We start from the raw sequence: 21,585 nt of genomic DNA, 5'->3' as shown, positions 1-21,585 counted from the left end.
GTCAGCTCTTTGTTCCTGCATCCTGCCCAAGACAAAAATCGCAGGCTACAGCATACATGTGAACACAAAAACACAAATTTCACAACTTGCAAAATAAACACAGTGAGATCACTCAGTACACTGCATCAGGAAGGTCACTGCTAGCTCACTGTGCATATGGCCATGTGCTGCCATCTGTTGCTGCACTACAGAAGTTGTCCAGTAACTTTTTGATACTAGATTGGTGTGTGTGTGTGTGTATATATATATACAAACAAACACACACAGTACGTATGCATGTCTGATTCATAGTGAAGCAATAATAAAAATAAAAGACAGTAAACCAAAGAATCAACTCCAGTATATTACTGGTACCGTTTTTATTTACCCAGAAAGAAGGACGAAAGGCCAAATTGACTTCAGCGAGATTAGAACAGCAGCAAGATGCTAAATATCATTAGACACGTAATTTGGTGTTCTACAGTTCCTGTCTGTCCACCATCACACCCTTATAATAATAATAATAATCATGATAATGATGACGGATAAAGAAAATGGGTGTACGTTTCACCATATGAAACCCCATCATTTGCACCTGATGTGGATTAGATTTCAAAATGTGGAAGGGTTGATTGATCTCTGATCGTTAGTTGACTGGTTTAATCAATCAGACTGATTAGGAAATCAACCTATGAAGCAAAACAGAAATGAAGACAAAACATGAAAGCCAAACTATTCATTAATTTTTTTTTTTTTTGTTTTAGTGGTAGCCCTTGTCCGTCTTTTCTGGTCCACTCCCCACCCCCTCAAATAAAAGTCACACTACCCAACATACATTATACAACATTTACCATGGGGATTTGTGTTTTGTATCTGTACAGAGAGAGAGAGACTTCTCAATTCTGTTGATCAACGCAAGAAGGTGACAAAGATGAAAGCATAAAAGATTTTCATTAAAAAATACAGCAAAAACGATTGGACCCAGCATCTGCTTTCAAATGCTTGTAAACTCTACCCCACCATCCACTTCTAAGAAAGTGATCTGAGTTTTTTCTTTCATTAAAATAGGTTCGATTTCAATCTCCCATACACACACACAATGTGCAGCGAGAGGCCAAAACTACAATGCTTCAAACCAAACCAACTTTTATTGCTGTTCTGTTTACATATTTCAGTGTGAGACATTCAAAGCTACCATAATTACTATTATGAACTGCTTTGGTTGCAGTGAGAAACCAAGTACATCACATTCAATACTCTCCTCATTACTGAATACTTTGTGCAAATCATATGCAGTTCAGCGCCTATTAATTTTTGGATACATGCATACGGCCATATATATATCCTCATACACTTTGGTGGTTGTATGTATATGCGTGTATAATTGTTTTCATTATTCGGAGCAATTGTGCTTGTCAAGTCAAAGCACAATCACAATGTGTACACACACACACACACACACACAGGTGACAGCCTGGATTGAAGACATGAACTTCAATTGAAGCTTTGCTGGGGTTTTTTTTCCCCCCCATATTTCTCACATTTATCAATTTGAGAGACTTGTTATGAAGAAACCAATTATAAGACTAATATTTTTTAAAAATTGAAATCCAAGCTTGAATCAAAACTCAGAGATGAAAATAATTTAAAAACTGAAGCTCATTAAAATATTTTTAATTTCCTCCTTTTTATTGAATAATTAGATTCAAGTTGGATCTGTATCATCATGTACTTTTTCTTACCCGACCCCTGGATTTGGGTTTTAAAACAGCCAACCATTACGAAAATATCAAATCAAAAACGGAGTAAATAAAAGAGGAATCAATAAATGGGTTTTAAAGTTTTCTATTTGTAGATATATGGATATATGGTGGTGGTGGAGGGGTTTTAGAAATATTGATATGTATCTTGTTTTTCTACATTTGTTTCCTCTTGGAGACTTTCTTTGTTGCTGTTGTTTTTCTGTATGAAGATGAGAGGGAAGACTGCATATCCATGTGTGTGTGTATATGTATGACGTATATGCACTCACTGTGTGTCAATGTGCACACACACACACACACATTCCCTTGAATACAACCATTCCAAGATTGTTTCCTTTCCTTTTAATTTTAACAATTGATCTGAACACTATAGCTATTATTGTAGTGTTAGGGTTTATGGTATTAGTGTTAACAGAAGTGGTTAAAGTAGGAGATTGTGGTAGTAAATATATGGTATAACAATAATTCCTTTATGGCTGGTGGTGGTAGTAACATCATGTTAGTGAAGCCAGCAAAGGACAGAGAGGGAGGTGGTGGTGGAGGTGGGAGAGAGGGAGGGAAGGAGTCTCAATAGAGTCCACTGTTCCAATCATGTGGCAGACAAACTTCTTCCCTAAAATAAACTTTGCCGAAGAGTTTTAAAAATCTTCACCAACTTTGCACCATCTTAAAATGTCTGCCCAATAAACACACCAAGACAGTCGAGTTTCACCCAACACCATTACATTACATTTTTATATACACCATCATTGTTTAACGTCCATCTTTCATTAAACAATGATGATGATGGTGTACACACACACACATACACTTTACTCTGACGATGGAAGGGGAGAGGAAAACAAGGAGAACAGTGACCCTTAGTTACCTTGGCTACATCAGTGCAACAGGCCTGAAATCAAGTCAAAACTGACTGAATCAGACAACAAACCATTGCAATAAGGGATTTCATTTGTTGTTGTTGCTTTTGAACATTGCCACCAAGTCTACAAATTTCTCAGGGATTGGTACTTGTCTTATTCCTCCCTAAAGTTTACTGACACTACAAAGGGACATAACTGAATACCAAAAATGGATAGAGAATGATATTCTACCCTCTCACCTACCCCACCATCGCTTTTAAGCCTTAAACAATGGAAAACACTTGCATGAATGTTGGATGTCAAATAAACAAAGAAAAAAGTCTTTTTTTTTTATCTGAAGGGTAAACTTTATACTTATTTTCACTTTAGATAAAGGTAAAAATTACCTTCTCAAGTTGTGCCAAACTCCTCCTAAGGGTTGTTTTTCTGGCGTATATATATCCCACTTGAATAGGACACAGGTCCATCGCAGGATAACTCATTTTTGCAAGCTGAGAGGACTGGAGCAACATGAAATGAAGTGTTTTGCTCAAGAACACAACGCGCTGCCCGGTCCAGGAATGGAAACCACAATCCTACGACCATGAGTCCATCATCCCTAACCACTAAGCCACATGCCTCCACTTTAAATAAGGACAAAAACTATAAGTAATATTAGTCTCTCACACAATAAAATTTAGAATCCCATTATGGAAAGAGGCCAATAAATATTCACCTCCCGTTTTATGATAGATGAAGGCCGTATCTGTAAAATTTTTGAGACATTAATTTATGATATCTGCTGTTTAAGGGTTAATATTAAGAAAGAAGCAGTAAAAGGTAGAAATCAACCAAATGCTAAAAAAAAAAAAAAGATGGGTGTGTTAATGGGGGGGTGGGGACAAAACAAATGCAAAGGCCTAAAGTAATTGGTAGCCTTCTAGTAATAAACGAGAAAATGATGTCATTAGGTGGTGGTGTTAGTAGTAGTAGTAATAATAGTATTGTTGAAATTCATTCTGAAAATGACAGTGAATGGTCTGGAATCAGAGCTGATGAAGAAATACATGATTTGCTTTATTGGAACGGAAAGGAATTGGTCAAGTGTCCAAGACTAAAAACTTATACAAGGATTCTAAAATTCCAAGCAGAGCATACATAACCGAGCATATTGCATGCGTGTGTGTGTGCAAATGTGTATATGTGTAAATATATATATATATATACATACATATATACCCCACACATGTATGCATGATCCTATATATATATATATATATACGCATTTGTAAACACATTCATACACTCAGACAAACACACACTCACGCACATTTATGCAAGCACACTAACACATGTTGTAAGTCAATTTTTATTTATACAAAACAAAATGTTGATACATACTTGTAATGTAAGAGTGTAATGCCACACACACACACACACACACACACACCCATGCACAGTGTCTCACCAATTTTACTGTTTATGTTTAAATAACATACCTAGAGGAGAAAAAAATCTTTGTGTGTGTTTGTGTGTGTGTTTGTATGCATATTTATACATACATGAATAATATATATATATATGTATATATACATAGTACTCAGACATATACAGATAAGATAGAGATATACAGTAAATATTGTTGTTAACAGTCAAGAAAGTTTGTGGTTCTAATAGTTACTGTTTATTATACAAGGTTAAGCTAAGATACTAGTCATTAATTTACAGAATTAAGTAGGAGGTGGTGGTGGTGGTAAGGACAGCATATCAAGATTAGACATAAGACAAAATACAGGGGTAGAAGGTGGTTTACTTCTTGGGGTTTTTTTGCATATTTTTTCTTGTGTTTAATTTAAATCAAAATTAATGAAACAAAAATCATTAACAAACAACAACAATAATAATAATAATAATGATGATGATAATTATTATTAATATTATATAGTTGTAATAAACAAAACAGGGAGATTACACAGATTGTTTTTTTTTTTCTGGCCTATGGTGGGATGAGGGGAGGGGACAGTCAGTTGTTCTCTTTTCTCTCCCTTCATTAGTTGAGAAAGTGAGGGGCTTAGTAGCGATTATTGGAACCATACTGCTGTGCTGCACCTCGAGCAGCACCAGCAGCGGCATTAGCAGCAGCAGTCTGGACAGTTTCATTGCGCATGACACCCTGTGCAAATTCTGCTTGGGCCTTCTGGAAGCTAGCTCCAGTACTACGGTAGACTCGGTGTACCTTTCGAAAAGAGAAGACAAAGAGAAAAGAATGAGAAAAGGAAAGGCAATGACTAAAACAATTCTGGCATAAAAAAAACAACAGTTTGGAGTAAAAAGTGTTAAGACAGATTTAACAATTTCATAAATTGATGAATCTTTTAAAGATCAGTAATAAAATTTAAAACCTGTCTAAACACAAATGATCAGACTTCCAATTTACATTAACTCAATTAATTCAATTAAAATTTTTATTAAATGTTGAACTGTAAAAAAAAAAATTATAAAGAACTTTTAAGCTTGGAACCACAGACAACAGGAGGTGAGAGGGTTTGATAATTTATATGATGTCTGTGAAAAACGCATTTAATTCTGACTTCGTTGATCTAATTATTATAAATCAGCAGTGGGAGCATTGTCAAATTTAAAAAAATGTTTTGTAGGGTAGCAATGCTAAATCGGAATCAACCAACTGGAACTAAAGAAAGTTATGAGGAAACACAAATGTATTATTTCAAGGGATCACCTAAAATTCATTCTTCACTCAAAGAACTAAATTCAATGGCATGAAATGGTTAAAAAACAGAAGAACAAGATGTCGTTTAACCCTTTAGCATTCAGATTGTTCCGTCAAATACAATGCACAATTATTCCCATTGTTTTGAATTGATCCTGCATTATCTCATAGCTTTGAGATTTCAATGATGTGATTGTTTAGTTTAGGGTTGGTGTGAGAGGCCAGATCTGGTTGGTTTAAGCATAAAACAAACAGACTATTTAGTCCAGTTTAAATGTTAAAGGGCTAATCAGGAAAAAGAGTTTAAAGACTGCAGTGCTGTCAGTGTCTGCCTTAAGTTTAAAAAGCTGTTGGTAATGGGCTGTATGTATAATCCCCTGGCATTGCACATGTGTCAGACTGGTGCCATGATGTTGCAAAAGAGGAATATAAGTTCTAGCTTGAACAGTGACAATACTTTTAAAATACTCAAAAAACAAGGAGTTACAAAACTCATCATTCCTCACCCTTTTTCCTACAAAGTAGCACAAGTCAAATGCACAGCTGCTGACTTACTGCATACAGCTTCTTTGAAATAAAATCCCTGCTCTGAGATTTGTCTTGGAATGATATTCTCGCAGGTCATTCAAATAGGAACCACAACTGCTATGATATTTTAAAGAACCTGTGTATTTTAGAATTCTTGGTCACTTTGGTAGGAGTGTAATTCTTTTTCTCCATAGAGCACAACTTATTTGCAAAGATCAACAGCAGCATGTGTGGAACATGGCTCAAAATTACAACATGTGTATTATAGCTAGTTACAACTGTGACTACATATATATACACATCTATACATTCAGAGTCCGCCAAGAAAATGTATACACACTTCAGGAAAGGAAAAATCTGTATAAATATTTTTATTCGGTGTTATCACATTGAAAAAACATTGAAGGAGGTACCTATATTCATAGGGTTACTTATACAAGTTAAATATTTATACAGATTTTTCCTTTCCTGAACTGCGTATACATTTTTTTGGTGGACTGTGTGTGTGGGTGTATAATTGCTGAAGATTGTATTATCAAATAGCTGTGTGTGTGTGTATGTATATATATATATATATGTGTGTGTGTGCGTGTGCGTAGTGGATCTTGCATGCATGAAGTGGATTCGATCCACCATAGTCAAATTCAAATTAACACTGCAACAGAACTTTTCCCATGTTGGAACAATGGTTTTTCTCTGACAGCAGTTTTACATTTTCCAGATGCCTTTAGCTAGGCCCGAAATAAAGTCTTCACCACTTGACCCTTTCTAACTTCTACTCCACCAAAAGCTGGAATAGAGATAACAAGACCACCAACTAAATCTATCCTTCTAGATAGTTATAAAAACAAGAAACCCCAAGCAAAATTGAAGTAGTCACTTGGCGACACAGAGCGAGGCAGCTCGTGACAACTCAATTAATTAGGGAACTGACTGCTAGAATCATAAACACAAATGAATACAGCTACTAAGAAATAGTCAGCGAGAGAAATGAGGTTTACTGTCAGCAACTGTGAGACAATGTTCTACACCCTACAATTCACACTAGCTCTAATTCTATTCTCTTACAACACCACTATCTCTCTCTTTGGATTACTACTAAACAATGAAGAGGACACAAACACAAGCTTTACTTCGAATGTTTATGGATCTATTATAACCTGCCCATCGAGGCAAGGTATTGTAACGTAACAGTAAATAAATATTTTCTTAAACTTTATGCATTGTTCATCTTTCGCATCCTGCAACATGTCGTTATAACAACAAATATTTAATTGTTATAATTGGTAACTACACAAATTATTATCGTTACATATATATGTGTATGTGTGTGTGCGTGTGTGTGTGTGTATATATACCGTAAATCTTCGAGTATAATCTGCATTTTTCCCCCAAAATTTAAAGGTCAAAATCCCTAGTGCGTACTATACACGAGGTTAAAAATGAAAAATATTTTCTAAGCAATGTCTGAGTCTCTATTTAATGTCCGGCAATGTTTATTCAGACGTATTTTGTGATGTCGGGTGTGAAAATACCTTAACCTAAGCCTGAAAGCAATGAAGTCATAAAAGAATCATCCATAACTTGCAGTAAGCAACATTTATTAAAATAAAAGTATTCAGAACACAGAAAAACATGTAACAAAAACAATTTGCAAATATATTTACATTCCCATATAACAGTTAAGAACATCACCATTATTGTATTACTAGGTGCTGCTGGCTTAATTACGCATGAATGGTGCTTAATAGTTTAGCGCTAAATAGTTCATCCTGCTGTTTGTATTGGCAATTTGCATCATTACTGTGACAAACAACAGATACTTAATTAAATACCAGTATTAAATATTTGAACTACTGTGGGTCTTTACTAGGGTTTTTTTATAAGTGGGACTTAAACCTGAACATTAATCTCCAATAAAACATTTTATACATTACAGGCCCATAAAATGCCTCGTAGATTTTATTCAGCTATGTTTAAACTTGATGTTATAATATATGCTGAAGAGCATGGTAATAGGGCCGCCGGAAGAAAATTTGATGTTGACGACCTGACTTTGATATGCAAATGGATCGCGTATGCATGGAATGAACTTGACCCCAAGATTATTGTGAAAAGTTTTATCAAATGTTGTATATTGTCTGCACTGGATGGTACTCGGATGATGTTATATAGAAAGATGAAATAAATGAAAGTGAATCTTCTGATGTTCACTATGAATCTGATGATGACGGAGATTTACACTACAATGATGCTGACATGTTTACGGAGGAACAAATGGAACAGTTATTTGATGCTGAAAGTGATGTTGAATTGGAAGGATTTGAATAAATGTTTTGGCGATCTTTCGGTACGAGTCCTAAATATCGGCCTTTTCTGTAAAAAGTGTCTTCAGCGATCTTTACCAAAGATCGGCCTTTTCCGTAACACCCGCATGATCTTCACTACGGTGTTAGGGTTAGGGTTTTAGTGTCAGGGTTAGGGCTAGTGTTACGGTTAGGGACGGCATTCCCTAACGCAAACCCTAACTCTAAACCCTTCAAATTAAATCGTGCTCTCCGTATGTCTTTCGCTGTTATGACATTGTTTCCTTGTTTCTCTCCAACACTTTTTACGGAAAAGGCCGATCTTTGGTAAAGATCGCCGAAGACACTTTTTACGGAAAAGGCTGATATTTAGGACTCGTACCGAAAGATCGCCAATGTTTTTGCTTTTGCAACTGATAGTGATAAATATGTAAAGGCAATTTACTTAATATTTATTTTTCACTGATGTTATTACTGTTATTTCTTTATTTTCTGCAAACAATGTGCACAAAAAAGCTACACGTTTGAATTATGTTATATATACAATAATAATAAAGGACGTTACCGTATATATGTTTACAAACCAAGGACGTTATATAGACCTCCTCGACTGAAGTTAGAGAAGGGGTGCATATTATACACAAGGTTTAGGTTTTTCAGAGGTACAGCCCCCTAAAATCCCCTGCGTAATATACTCAAGGGCGGACTATACTCGAGGATTTACGGTATATACATACATATATATATATATATATATATATATATATATATATAGAGAGAGAGAGAGAGAGAGAGAGAGAGAGAGTGGGGAATTAATTTGCATGTTATTTTATACAGGACTAAAAGAACTATTCCCACAAAGTAAAATCAACTGAAATCTAAAACACATGACAACAGTGTCCTCATATACAAACTCTCCACACACACCTATAAAGTACAAACAGTTCAACAAGAAAAAAAAATCTAATCTAATGTGTTTACAGAAATATAAATTGTCAAATGAAGTGGGATGGGGCTATCTGACTTCCTTTCAATTACCATATTCGCTATTTTATTAAAAATCGATATTTTTATCCACTCAGTTGTTCCTGTTTCATTGTAGCAATATCTCACCATAGATTTTATTACATCAATGTCTCACCATAGGTGCAGGAGTGGCTGTGTGGTAAGTAGCTTGCTTACCAACCACATGGTTCTGGGTTCAGTCCCACTGCGTGGCAACTTGGGCAAGTGTCTTTTACTATAGCCTCGGGCCGACCAAAGCCTTGTGAGTGGATTTGGTAGACGGAAACTGAAAGAAACCCGTCGTATATATATATATGTATATATATGTGTGTGTGTGTGTGTGTGTGTGTGTGTGTTTGTGTGTCATCGCTTGATAACCAATGCGGGTGTGTTTATGTCCCCGTCACTTAGCGGTTCGGCAAAAGAGACCGATAGAATAAGTCCTAGGGTTGATTTGCCCGACTAAAGGCGGTGCTCCAGCAAGGCTGCAGTCAAATTATTGAAACAAGTAAAAGAGAAAAGAGAAAGAGAAATACATTTATCGCTTGGACATTACACCTGTCATAGATAAGTGTCGACGGATATGGATTCATTTAACAAATGTAAAAACACAAATTAGTGAACATTTTGCATATACACACAGTGAAAAACAACAGTGTGCATATATTTTATGAGAAATAGAGATCAAAATTTTAGAAACTGCAGCTTCTAATATATAGAGGGTGTCCCCCACCAAAACGTATACATACACTAACAGCTAATATTTCAACTTCCAGTTCGTTCTAGATTTAACCCATTAGAAATAATGACAAGAGCCAGAATAAGCCTTGAACAAAGGAAATGTATCCTAAAGGGTTACTGGAAGTTTGAAAATGCAGTCAAAGTGTGAAGACAATTTGGGAAGGGGTTTCAAAGAGATCCATTCACATGATTTACCATAAATCGTATTAGAGTTGAAACTGTTCAGAATGTCCACAAGAAATGTTCTGCAACACAGTGGACATCAATGAGCCCCACAAAAGCAAGAAAGGGTACTAGAAACATATTGGCAGAGTTCAAAAAAATCTTGTGTGGCAAGCAAGTTGTGAGATAGGAATTTCAAAATCAAGTATCCATTTGCATTTTGAAGCAGCCATTGGAAAAGTCACATTCTATGTTCTCAATGAAGAAGATCCAGATAGAAGTGTGGGGTTTTGTGAGTGGTACTTGGCAAGATGTGTTTAAGAAGCACACTTTCCAACAAACATGGTTTGGAATGATGAAGCTACATCAAAATTAAATGACACAATTAACTACCACAACTGGATCTACTGGGGGTCTTGGGAGTATGCATTTTATGGAATTTTTCTGTGCTACTCAGGTGAAACAGGGATAAGAGATGAAATGCTTGTAACTTTGACGGTACTGAAGGGTTCCCAACAATATGAAGACCTCACTCACTATCAGAAGAGTTTGCAAAACCGTTAAGTATGTCCTGCAGTTTCTGCTTTAGGCGAAGCATCTGAATAAACAATTATGTGAGGAGAGGTAACTCGGTCAAACAGAAACAGTAAGGTATTTCTCATTGTAGCAATAAGTTGTAACATTACACCGGGTAGGCCCATACATTATAATGATGGTGTTGAGGTACCCCATCTTCAGGGAAATAAAATTCCACATCTCCAAAGTCCTCTTGAATGATTGGCATGACAGATTGTTACAGCAAGTTCAAATAAATGGGGTCAGTCACAACGAATGGTCCAATTAACCCTTTTGATGATAAGCTGTACCATACTGTAACTCCTCACAAATTTATGTAGTGTTAATAATATGCAGGTTCTCATGTCCCTGGTAGATCCAATTGCAGTGCTTAATTGAGCCATTTAATTTAGCCTCATCATTCCAAACCATGTTTGCAGGAAAAGGTGCATCTTATACACATTTTACCAAGTACCATTCACAACCCCCCCCCCCCCCCCCCCACTTATCTGGATCTCCTTCCCTGGGAACATGGACTGTTCTTGAAATGTGACTTTTCCAATGACAGACCTTCAAAATGTGATGAATGCTTCATTTTGAAATTGATATCTCACAACTTTCTTAAGAGAAAGATTTTCTTGAATTATGGTAATATGTTTCTTGTACCCTTTCTTGCTATTGTGGGTCTTATCAACGTTGGCAGTCTTCCGAATGTTTCTTGTAGACATTCTGAACAGTTCCATCTTTAATATGATTTATGATAAACCACTTCAGTGGATTTGTTTAAAACTCCCTCCTAAACTGTCTTTTACAGTTGAACTGCATTTTCAAACTTCCAATAATAGTTTTGATTAAATTTCCTTTATTCAAGGCTTACTTTGGTACTGTTCATTATTTCTAATGCATGAATTCTAAAAAGAAATGAAAATTGAATTATCAGCTATTTAAAGTATACATTCATTTTCTTTTTCTATTTTGTGTTTTTTGGCATACTTCATATAAAGATAGTGTTTTTACGCTATTTCTGTCTCACCAAATTTCACCCACAGGGTATTTGTAAAGTGAAGATGATGACAGAAGACACTTGCCCAAAGTGCTGTGCAGGGGAATGGAACTCTGAACGACAGCCCTAATTGCATCCCTTAAATTATACAGCCATGCCACACACATGAATGTATGTCACATTTTAAAACAGAACATATAATGCTTACATGTATTTCTATAACAGAACTTTGTATAAATATGTTTTTGCTATTTTTAAAGATGTAAATGTGTATTTAATCCTAACTTTAACCAAGAACAAATGGAATTTCATACATACATAAGCATCTATTTTGAAAAGTAAACAAAAATTGCAATATTCATATATTTACAAAATATAAGAGAAGAAAGTAAAACAATACAAAGTCCAGAGTGACAAAGTACAGGCCATGCTATCAAGAAAATACAAACAGATAATTAAACAAGAGCTGTTAACCCTTTAATGACATTAACTCACACACTCTGACAGGAGTTCACGCTTGCTGGCGTTAGTTTAGTCTTTGATTTATTAATTTAGGAATGAGAACTGTAAATGGGAAAAAGAAAAATTCTACATACCCACTCTGAATACACAGTGGCTGTTACTACGGAAACTGTGATCACTATATGATACAAAGTACCCCTAAATCTTCATTAATGCTTAAAATAATGTTTAACACACACACATATACAGACATCTTAAAACACCAATGTTTTTGTAAGATTTATTTCTAGAAACAAAATAATGTCATTTAATGTATTTAAATATTTAATCTAATATTTAGTAGACATAATGCTTTGTGCAGTTTTTAATTATTTAACTCTTTTGGGCATCGTACTAATGAGTGGTGGCCACACAAATTAAACAGTATGATGAGGTGGGGGGGGGTCTATTTACTTATAAGATGCCTGTGTACATACACACAACACAGTTCTCTCTCTCCACCTATTTTCAGCTTCCTCAATACAAATTATCACAGTATAGTGATTATCATGTCATCCATCTGGTTTCAGCAATAACAATTTCAAAGTTCTCTCCCTTGTATTTTTTGACAAGAATTACTATTAACCCATTAGCATCTAAACCAGCCATATCCAGCCCAAATATTGCTTTATGTTCAAACCAGCCAGATCAGGCCTCTTTCACCTACCTTACAATGTCATTCTAAAAATAAACAATCACATCATTGAATTCCAAAAGCTACAAGATAATGGAGGATTAATTCAAAACACTGTGAATAAATAAGCATTTCCTTTGAGAAAGAAATCTGAATACAAAATGGTTAAAGCTAATAATGTTTGATTCTCATTACTGGTGTCATTTCAAATGATTAAACATTCTTCTAGGTTCACCACATGAAATATTAATCTGTACTTGGCTAGAGCACACACTGTTTTCCTATTGCAGCTCTGAATAACCAATTTCTTTTAACAATCGACAAAAAAATTAAATAAATAAATAAAAAAATAAAGGTGAGTTTCAAGTGGCCCATACATATAACTGGTATGTTTGGTTTTCATTTATCTTCGATGAACAAAATCAAAAGGCCAATTCAATCACAAGGGATTGGAACTAATACTGTTAGAACTAAATACTACAAGAATTTGGTATGTCTTTCTATTGTTTCTGCAAATTGTCTGTGGACAGCAGCAGTAAATCATTTACTTTTTCCACACAGGCAGAAAACCAAGAGTTTCAAGCAGTAATAATAAGTAAACTGAAACAAATCCACAACCAAGTAAGTTCAGAAAAGTGAACACTGAAGTCAACATTGGTTAAGTCTGAAATTGCAACTCTCTGGGTACAACTGCAAACTATTTATACTTCATTGATCTGCTGGTTCTGTAACCTCATTGCTTTTGTCCAGCAAGGTAACGTGTGTGTGTGTGTGTGCACGCGCTTAAGTTTGCAGTGATGCCAAGATAATTTAATCTCATCACTGTTGCATTCAACAGTTAGTGGACAGTTGTTCAAAAGATTAAGGCCTTTTTTAAAGTACTTCATCAATCATTTCAGCCATTTTAAAATTTAATCTTTTGACATTCAGCTTATCTTGTTAAACGTAATGCTTATTTATTCATCTTGCAGCTTTGAGATTTCAATGATGTGACTGTATATTTTTATAATGACATTGTAGAGTAAGTATGAGAAGCCAGATCAGGCCAGTTTGAACATAAAACAGCTTAAGACAGATATGTGTATCACAATAATTGGAGCAAACATTTATATTATTGGAGGGACACATATTTCAAAAGTGAAACTGCAAGAACTTATGTTTAATTTCTGGATTCCAAGGAAAAGAACAAAAGAAAGACCATAACACAATGAGCAGCCAAACACTTTTGAAATCAGTGCCAACATCATATTGTCATGTGTACACCTGCAGAATATTAGCAGAAAACCAGAACCAGTTAACCTCTGGATAAAATGTGTATTGAAAGTGTGCATGTGCACATGCATACACACACGACCAGCTTCTTTCAGTTTCTGCCCATCATACTCACTTGGAAGGTTTTGGCTGGATTGGGGCTACAATAGAAGGTGCTTTACCAAAGTGCCATGCAGTAGGGCTGAACTCAAAACCACGTGGCTGGGAATCAATCTTAACCAAACACCTATTCATAGATATCCATCATATTCGCTTCATACTGCAATATACTTCAAATAGCTTATTTTTGCACAATAGGTAGTTTTTTGTCATTTGCAGTACATAAAGACCCCCTTCTGTTGTGAATGACCATGGGGTTGAACCTAGAAAGTTTCCCTCCTAGGCACAAGGTAGTTTGTGGAAGACTCCCCTCTCCCTGCACCAATGTTATCCAAGGGAGAGGCAAAGGCAGATACAGCTTGGCACCAGTACATCGCAACTCTGTGCAAAAATGATTTATTTACAATATATTACAGTTTACTTTAAATGTTCATCATGATACACACGTCGTGCTTATTTCACACTGTCTCACTACATAGACTGCAATATTACTAAATAAGCAACATTTACATATCCTTATAAAATGTTGATTCATTGTCAGAATTACATTTTTTTCATTCCCACACCACTAGGTCATTGATTCTATCTAAATCTTTTGATTCCACATTTTCTGTGTTTAATGAAAATGGATCATTAATTTTATGATCATTCCATCCAAACTTTGTTTAATAATTCTCATCCACTTCCACACACACGATAGCTGCAGTAACCTTCCTTTGCAAATAAGAGCTGGAAAGTTAAAGCAGTGATAGTCCGCTCACTCCCCAATTACCAAACCTTACATCTGAAGAAGGAATCAGCAACATATTCATCATTCTGGTCCATTTGTGTGACTTAACCATATAGCTGTGTGTGTGTGTCATTCAAACATAACACCCTGTGGAAGCACTCTTAGTTTTCTGAATTTTAAATGGCCAAGCCATTTTCTTCTGATCAACAAATCCCAGAACTAATTACATAGAAGGTGAGCCAAAAGTTACTTACCTAAAATATTGTTTTGTTAATAAATTGTTAAAATAGTACCAAGTGTGTGTTTCTGAGTGTACACACACACATATATATATATGTATATATGTGTACATAAACTCACATACAATGAAGTTTGACACACATTACTCAAATTAAACTGAAACCCCGTATTTAAATCCCAAAGTGAACCATCAAGCCAGTGGTGATGAGTAAGGTATGAAAGGGTTAACTCAAACAACACAAGTAGCATGCAGTTGCAGGAGAACAATGAGAGTAGTGGTGGGAGATGGGTTCTCAAGAAAGCCAAGGTGGAATGGGAGGAGGAGCAGGGGTCAGGGAGGTGATTAGTACCTTGTTAGATTACATTATGGTTTAGTAAGGGTAGAAGTAGCAAGCAGCAGCTGCAGTAGTAGCAACAATAGTAATAAGAAGAAGACCAGAAAGTAAAGGTGGAAAGGAAAGTTGAGGAGAATAAATAAACAAATAAAATAAACAAATCAGAATTTTCTTCCTTTTAAACTAAAAGAAATTATGAAAATTTAAATATATTAATAAAATATATAAAACAATAAAAAAAATCAACTATAAAGATCAAGCAATCAATTTTTTGTAGAAGCAGTCATTAGCATCATTATCAACATGGCTGAATGGTTTTGATGTCCAGTAGATTATGGAAAGAAACCCAAGGAAAATATCTAAATTTTGATGTCTTAAATGATGAAAATCCATCAGAAATAAAAGTCTGTAGAGAGACATAAACAACCAAAGATAATAGAAATGATAACAGAAACAACAGGAACCCTCTAGATTGCTATCCTAATGATTTTGATTTCAAACCCTGCTTTGACCAATGTTGCTTTTTGATACTTCAGTGGTATTAAATTAAATTCTTTCTCATTATTAAGGATTAGTTTAAGTAGCTATAACCAGTTTCACTTACACTTAATACTGGCAGAATCATCAGAATACTGGGCCAAATGCTAAGAGTTCAAATTAAATTAAATAAGTGCCTGTTGAGCACTGGGGTCATTGCAATCAATTGGTCCGCTACCCGCAAAACGTCAGGCTTTGTACCTATAGTAGAAAGGATTATTATTATTATTAAAGAGAGTAACGAAGTGACACATAGTGGACAACATGCCTAGTACTCTTTACTTTATCTTCTCTGGACTCTTGAGTTCATATCTTACAATAGCTGGTTTTGCCTGATTTCTCAGAACAAGAACCAGGTATGCACTGAAGCTGAATAAATGTATTATGCCTCTCACCAACAAATCCTTAACCATATGCCAATGTGAGAAATTATCATTGAGGCAGCAGGCTGGCAGAGTCATTAGCATGCTAGACGAAATGCTTAGCGGTATTTTGCCAGTCATTACATTCTGAGTTCAAATTTCGCCAAGGTCAACTTTGCCTTTCATCCTTTCAAGGCCAATAAAATAAGTACCAGTGAAAGACTGGGGTCGATGTAATCGACTAGACACCTCTCTCTCCAAATCTCAGGCCTTCAGTAGAAAGGATTATTACTGTTAGCAACATTTCATGATTTTTACGTTCTGAGTTCAAATTCTGCCGAGGTCAGCTTTGCCTTTCATCCTTTCTGGGTTGATAAATTAAGTACCAGGTAAACACTGGGGTCAATATAATCGACTTATCTCCTCCCACAAAATTGATGCCCTTGTGACAAAATTTGAAACCATTATTATTATTCCATTTATGCACAACAGATTAGACTGTTGGAAAAAATTGCAAACAAGTAACCTTAGATGCCAAGAACTTTCCCAAGTATCCTAGATGTCCCTAATAACAGTTTTATGGAGCTGCACTAAACTAGGTCTTATGCCTATTTCTTCTTATCCATCAATTCAAATCTTTAGGAATAGTTCTTAATGCACCTACCTACAGGAATACATTTTACCCACAGTTTCTCTTAGTAAGCACTTCCCTTTACTGGTTGTCCTTAATGACAATATCTGGTCACTTAGCCTTCATCACCTGTCTGTATGTATTGCCATGTATGTTACATAGTATAACCATTTACTCTTTTCCTCAGATCATTTCCAGTGTATATTTATGGCATCTCTTTTTCTGGTAGTATTTTATTATTCTAACACAATCTTCAGTCTCAGTCTGATGCATCTATAATATTCCTTCTAAATCTTCTTGTTCATCTATTTGTGTGTTGCAAACTGTTTAGTTGATTTTTAAATATTTGTATGTCTGTCTGTAGTCTAATTCTCTTATCTCATTTCTTTATCTAATATGATATTAATTTTCTTTCCTTTTTGTCTATTCGGCCTTGACACATTTTTTTCTTATCTAAATCTCAAATCAGTTTCTTTAACAAATCCATGTACTATCCACAGTAGCAGTTCTATTTGTTTAAAACCTGAGGTGGATTATCTTTTCATGGCATTACATCCAACTCCAGTTCTAGAAGTTAAAGGCGTCACTGCCAGGCAGAAAAGGAAGACTCTTCTTTTGGAAATTCCATTCTGAATAGAAATGGGTTTCATTTGGATAACCGCTTTTGTATCTGCAAAATTGATTGCTATTTACTCCTGACATGTTTTATCTATTTTCTTATCATTCAATACTACCTGACTAAAAGACATTTTTTTCAGGATCCATGGATGGAGAACATTAAAAACCTTCTGGTATTCAATCAATGTCCTGCTACATAGACCCAACTCTCTCTCTGTGCAATCTTCACATATAGCTAGTTTAATCAATAATTGATCTTTACAACAGCCATATCAGCCTCTGAAGCATCCTTTCTACTCTTCTGGAAACAGTTTACCCCATATTTTTTTTTTACTGTATGTGGGCTATTTCTGTTCCTGTTATGGCTAGCCACAATTTTTCATATACTGTGTTCATTGTTTTGACCAATTGGTCATTATTGTTATTATTATTATTATTACTACTATTACAGACTTTATGGCAGTGTTTCACTTGACTAATATCTTTGGGAAAGGCATGAATGTGGCATTATCTCACATTTCTCCACAATATGATTTATATCATATTCAATTCATAATACCCATGTATGTGTTTAAAATCTCAAAAGACCAGGATCAATGCCTCAACATCACAGTCCCACCCTCCTACACACACACACACACACACACCCAGTGCAATTCCATATGTTTCTAGTAGATCTAGAATTAACAACTTAGTATTACTTCAAGTTGATAAAATTAAATAGAGAAAGACAAGATGTCAAATTGAAGTTTTAGTTATAAATCCTGATGTTCAGAGTTCAAATTCTGCTGCAGACAACTGCATTTTTCTGGGCCTGATAAAGTAACACACACACAATCTATCTGAAATAAATTTGTAAATTGTGCCAACAACCCTGTGTCTAGCCTTGTTGTGTAATCAGAGCTTGTGCTTCAGCAACAGGACCACCAACAACCAGATTGGACGATCAGATTAACGACCCTCAACTTTCATTAAAGCCTTCTAACTACTCGCAAAATCCAGTTGCTTGTATACAACACACACACACACAGAATTAAAAACAGCATTATTATTGTTGTAATAAATAGATGGCATGGTTGGATGGTAATGACAAGATCTGATGAGTCAGACAACCACATTGTGCTCCAATATCTCAGTTTCAATATAGTTTTTATGGCTGGATGCTCCTTGTGATGGTTCAAGTACAGGGGTTGTTTTAATACAGGTGTTGTGAGAGACATTCTTAGAGTTAAAAACAAACAAACTCTAGAAAGTTATTTAACAAAGCCTACAACAAAACAAAAAATATATATAAATTTTGCTGTTTTTTTTTTTTTTTAATCAATCATAAACATTCATCGTGTATTGCAATTATCTTTGCCTGTGTTTCGCTGATTTAATGTGTTTTTAAAACTGTAATAAATCTAATGATTAGCAATGAAGATGTTTAGTTGATTGAAGAAATCTGTAATTTAGGCCATCACAGAATGGCAGAGGAGAGGGGAAAGAAATAGAAAAAGAAAAAGAAAAAGAACCTCATTGAAGATTTAACTGTTGAAAATAGAGATTGATTCCAATATGGACAGAGCCACGAAGGAGACGACAAACAAATGCTTGCCTTCAGCAGCAACAGTGTTTCACACAAAATCTAAATCAAAATCTACAAGAAGTCTTCACTAATAATTGTTGTCATTCAGAGTTACTACAGCTTAGTGAATAAAGATGCTAAATGCTGTGGATCATCAATCAAGTTTGCAAGTTCAATCCATCATAATGGTACTAAAGTGGCAGGTGTGTGAAGAAATTTCTTTAACCAATTGAATTATTACAGGTGTAAAAATTAATATAATATACACTTTAATGGTCTTCATCACATCAAAATCTCTTTTTCATTTTTGAAATCCTTGTTATTATTATTATTATTATTACTATTATTATTATTATTATAAACATTTATTGTTATAAAAGTAATTATTATTACGGTGGAATGGCACAATCATCACAACTATCTTACAGTATCAATTCCAGCTCTTTACATTCAGAGTTCAAATTCCACAGGGTTCATCTTTAGATTTCATCCTCTCAAGGTTAATAAAACAAAGTACATTCTGCTTAGATTAGAAATTACCATTAATCTTTGACAAGCTGACAGAACTGTTAAATGTTTTCCGGCATTTCTTCTGAGTTCAACTTCTGTCAAGGTTGACTTTACCTTTCATCCTTTCGGGGTCGATAAAATAAGTACCAGTGAAACACTGGGATCAATGTAATCCCTTACCCCCTCCCCCATGCCAAAACTTGAAACAGTTATTATTACTATTATTATTATTAGTAGTAGCATTTTTATCATTATATCTTCATATTCAAACCTTACACTGGATTAAATGATACAATGTTTACTTTCATTTATAGCAATTCCCACTCTTAATTTTAGCAGGTCAACATCAACATATAAAATGCTAGTCTCTATTATTAGAAAACATATTCCTTGTCAATACAAGAAACTGTTTTCTCAGTCTTTTCAAATTTGGAGCTTGTTCTAAGTTGAGATGATGCTAGGCAGCTGAAGGAGCTTTACCCAAAGAATACAGTACTAAGCTGTTACAGCTGCAATTCCTCCAGAAATTACAAGGGCAACATTTGAACTCAAAAGCTACTACCTACTGAACTGCTGTAGCAAACTTACAGTAATTTCAACACTTCACACTCATGTTTCCATCCTCTCATCAATAAATTTCATTACTTGATTGCATCAGTGCTAAGGAGACAAGAAGACAAAACCTGGTCTTTGAACAACGGAATTATACTCTGCAGACATTTTACTGTTAGGTTTCAATTCCAACACTTTGCTTCTAACATGGAAAATAATTATTATCTTGTCACCCACAATCACTCCATTTTCTTTATCTGTAATTGCCCTTTCTTCAAAGCATTGTGTTGGTAACATTGCTCTGAATGAAGTAAGGAGTGGTGATGCGTATTTTGTCTTGTGGCTTACAAAACAACTTCACCAGAGTCAGTGGCACTGATGGTTATGATAAAGGTTCCAGATGATCTGATCAATAGAACAGCCTGCAAGTGGCTGAGTACTCCACGGACGTGCATATCCTTAATGTAATCAAGGAGATTCGGGATAATATAGAATGTGACAAGGGTGGGTCTTTGAATCATAGGTACGATTCAATTTTGCCAGCTGATTGGACTAGGGCAACATGAAATAAAGTGTCTTACTCAAGAACGCAATACACTGCCAGGTCTTGAACTCGTGACCTTATGATCATGAGCTGAATGCCCTAACCACTGAGTCATGCACCCTCATGAAGTGGTCAGTAAATGCACTAAGACAAAAGAGAAAGGATTGTGAAAAATCTTTAGTCTTGACCTGTTGAAAAGAGGATAACCTCTGCAGAGCTTGTACAATGGACACCCAGCAGACTGCATGAAGTGGTCAGTGACTGGAAGGGCATCGATCTGTATAATTCATGCCAAAAACTAGAACAAATAAGAGTCCGACATGGTTCAGAATAAGAACTTACACCATAATGACCTGTCCAACTCATGCCAGCAGGGAAAACAAACATATGAAATAATGATGTCAGTTTCCAGATGAAAGCAGAGAGGGTTATAAAGGGTGGATCGATGTTTAGGGCAAAGGATAACATCAATGAAGATCTTGTCAAGGACTGAAAATAGAAACATGCCAAGCCCACAACATCATGGTTGCACATGGCTGAGGAGGATTGCAGGGTAGCAAAGCTTCAGTCAAGAGTGACAGCTAGAATTGGCAGTCAGACTTGTTAACCTGTGTCAGATTGTATTGGCACCAAGCCATTAATTACTGATTTCTTCCAACTGCATTCAAGGTCAGTCAAAGATATCAAAACTCCAGTTTATCAATGGGATTTAGCTATTCAACCCTGAATGGGGGACCTGCAGTGTAAGTAAGATTTGATTAGATTCAAAGAGGGCAATAATTATTTTAAGGCTTTTATCCAACACTCTGCTGTTGCTATCTGCAATCTCAAACTACTG

At 35.3% G+C, this 21,585-nt stretch overlaps 1 protein-coding gene across 6 annotated transcripts in view; it reads right to left on the bottom strand.

Moving 5' to 3' along the window:
- Positions 1-330: 330 nt before the first annotated feature.
- The window catches only part of LOC106875112 (secretory carrier-associated membrane protein 1), a 125,727-nt gene continuing 104,472 nt past the window's right edge, over positions 331-21,585 (bottom strand). For all 6 annotated transcript variants that reach the window (XM_052975700.2, XM_052975702.2, XM_052975703.2 and 3 more), the window contains one exon: positions 331-4,820. In XM_052975700.2, the coding sequence (XP_052831660.1) occupies positions 4,656-4,820 (165 nt within the window). In that variant the 3' untranslated portion in view covers positions 331-4,655. The remainder of the gene's footprint in view (positions 4,821-21,585) is intronic.

Source organism: Octopus bimaculoides, chromosome 22, assembly GCF_046866305.1.
Source record: "Octopus bimaculoides isolate indiv1 chromosome 22, ASM4686630v1, whole genome shotgun sequence".
Classification (NCBI taxonomy): Eukaryota; Metazoa; Mollusca; class Cephalopoda; order Octopoda; family Octopodidae; genus Octopus; species Octopus bimaculoides.
This window is presented reverse-complemented; position numbering and strand designations above follow the sequence as displayed.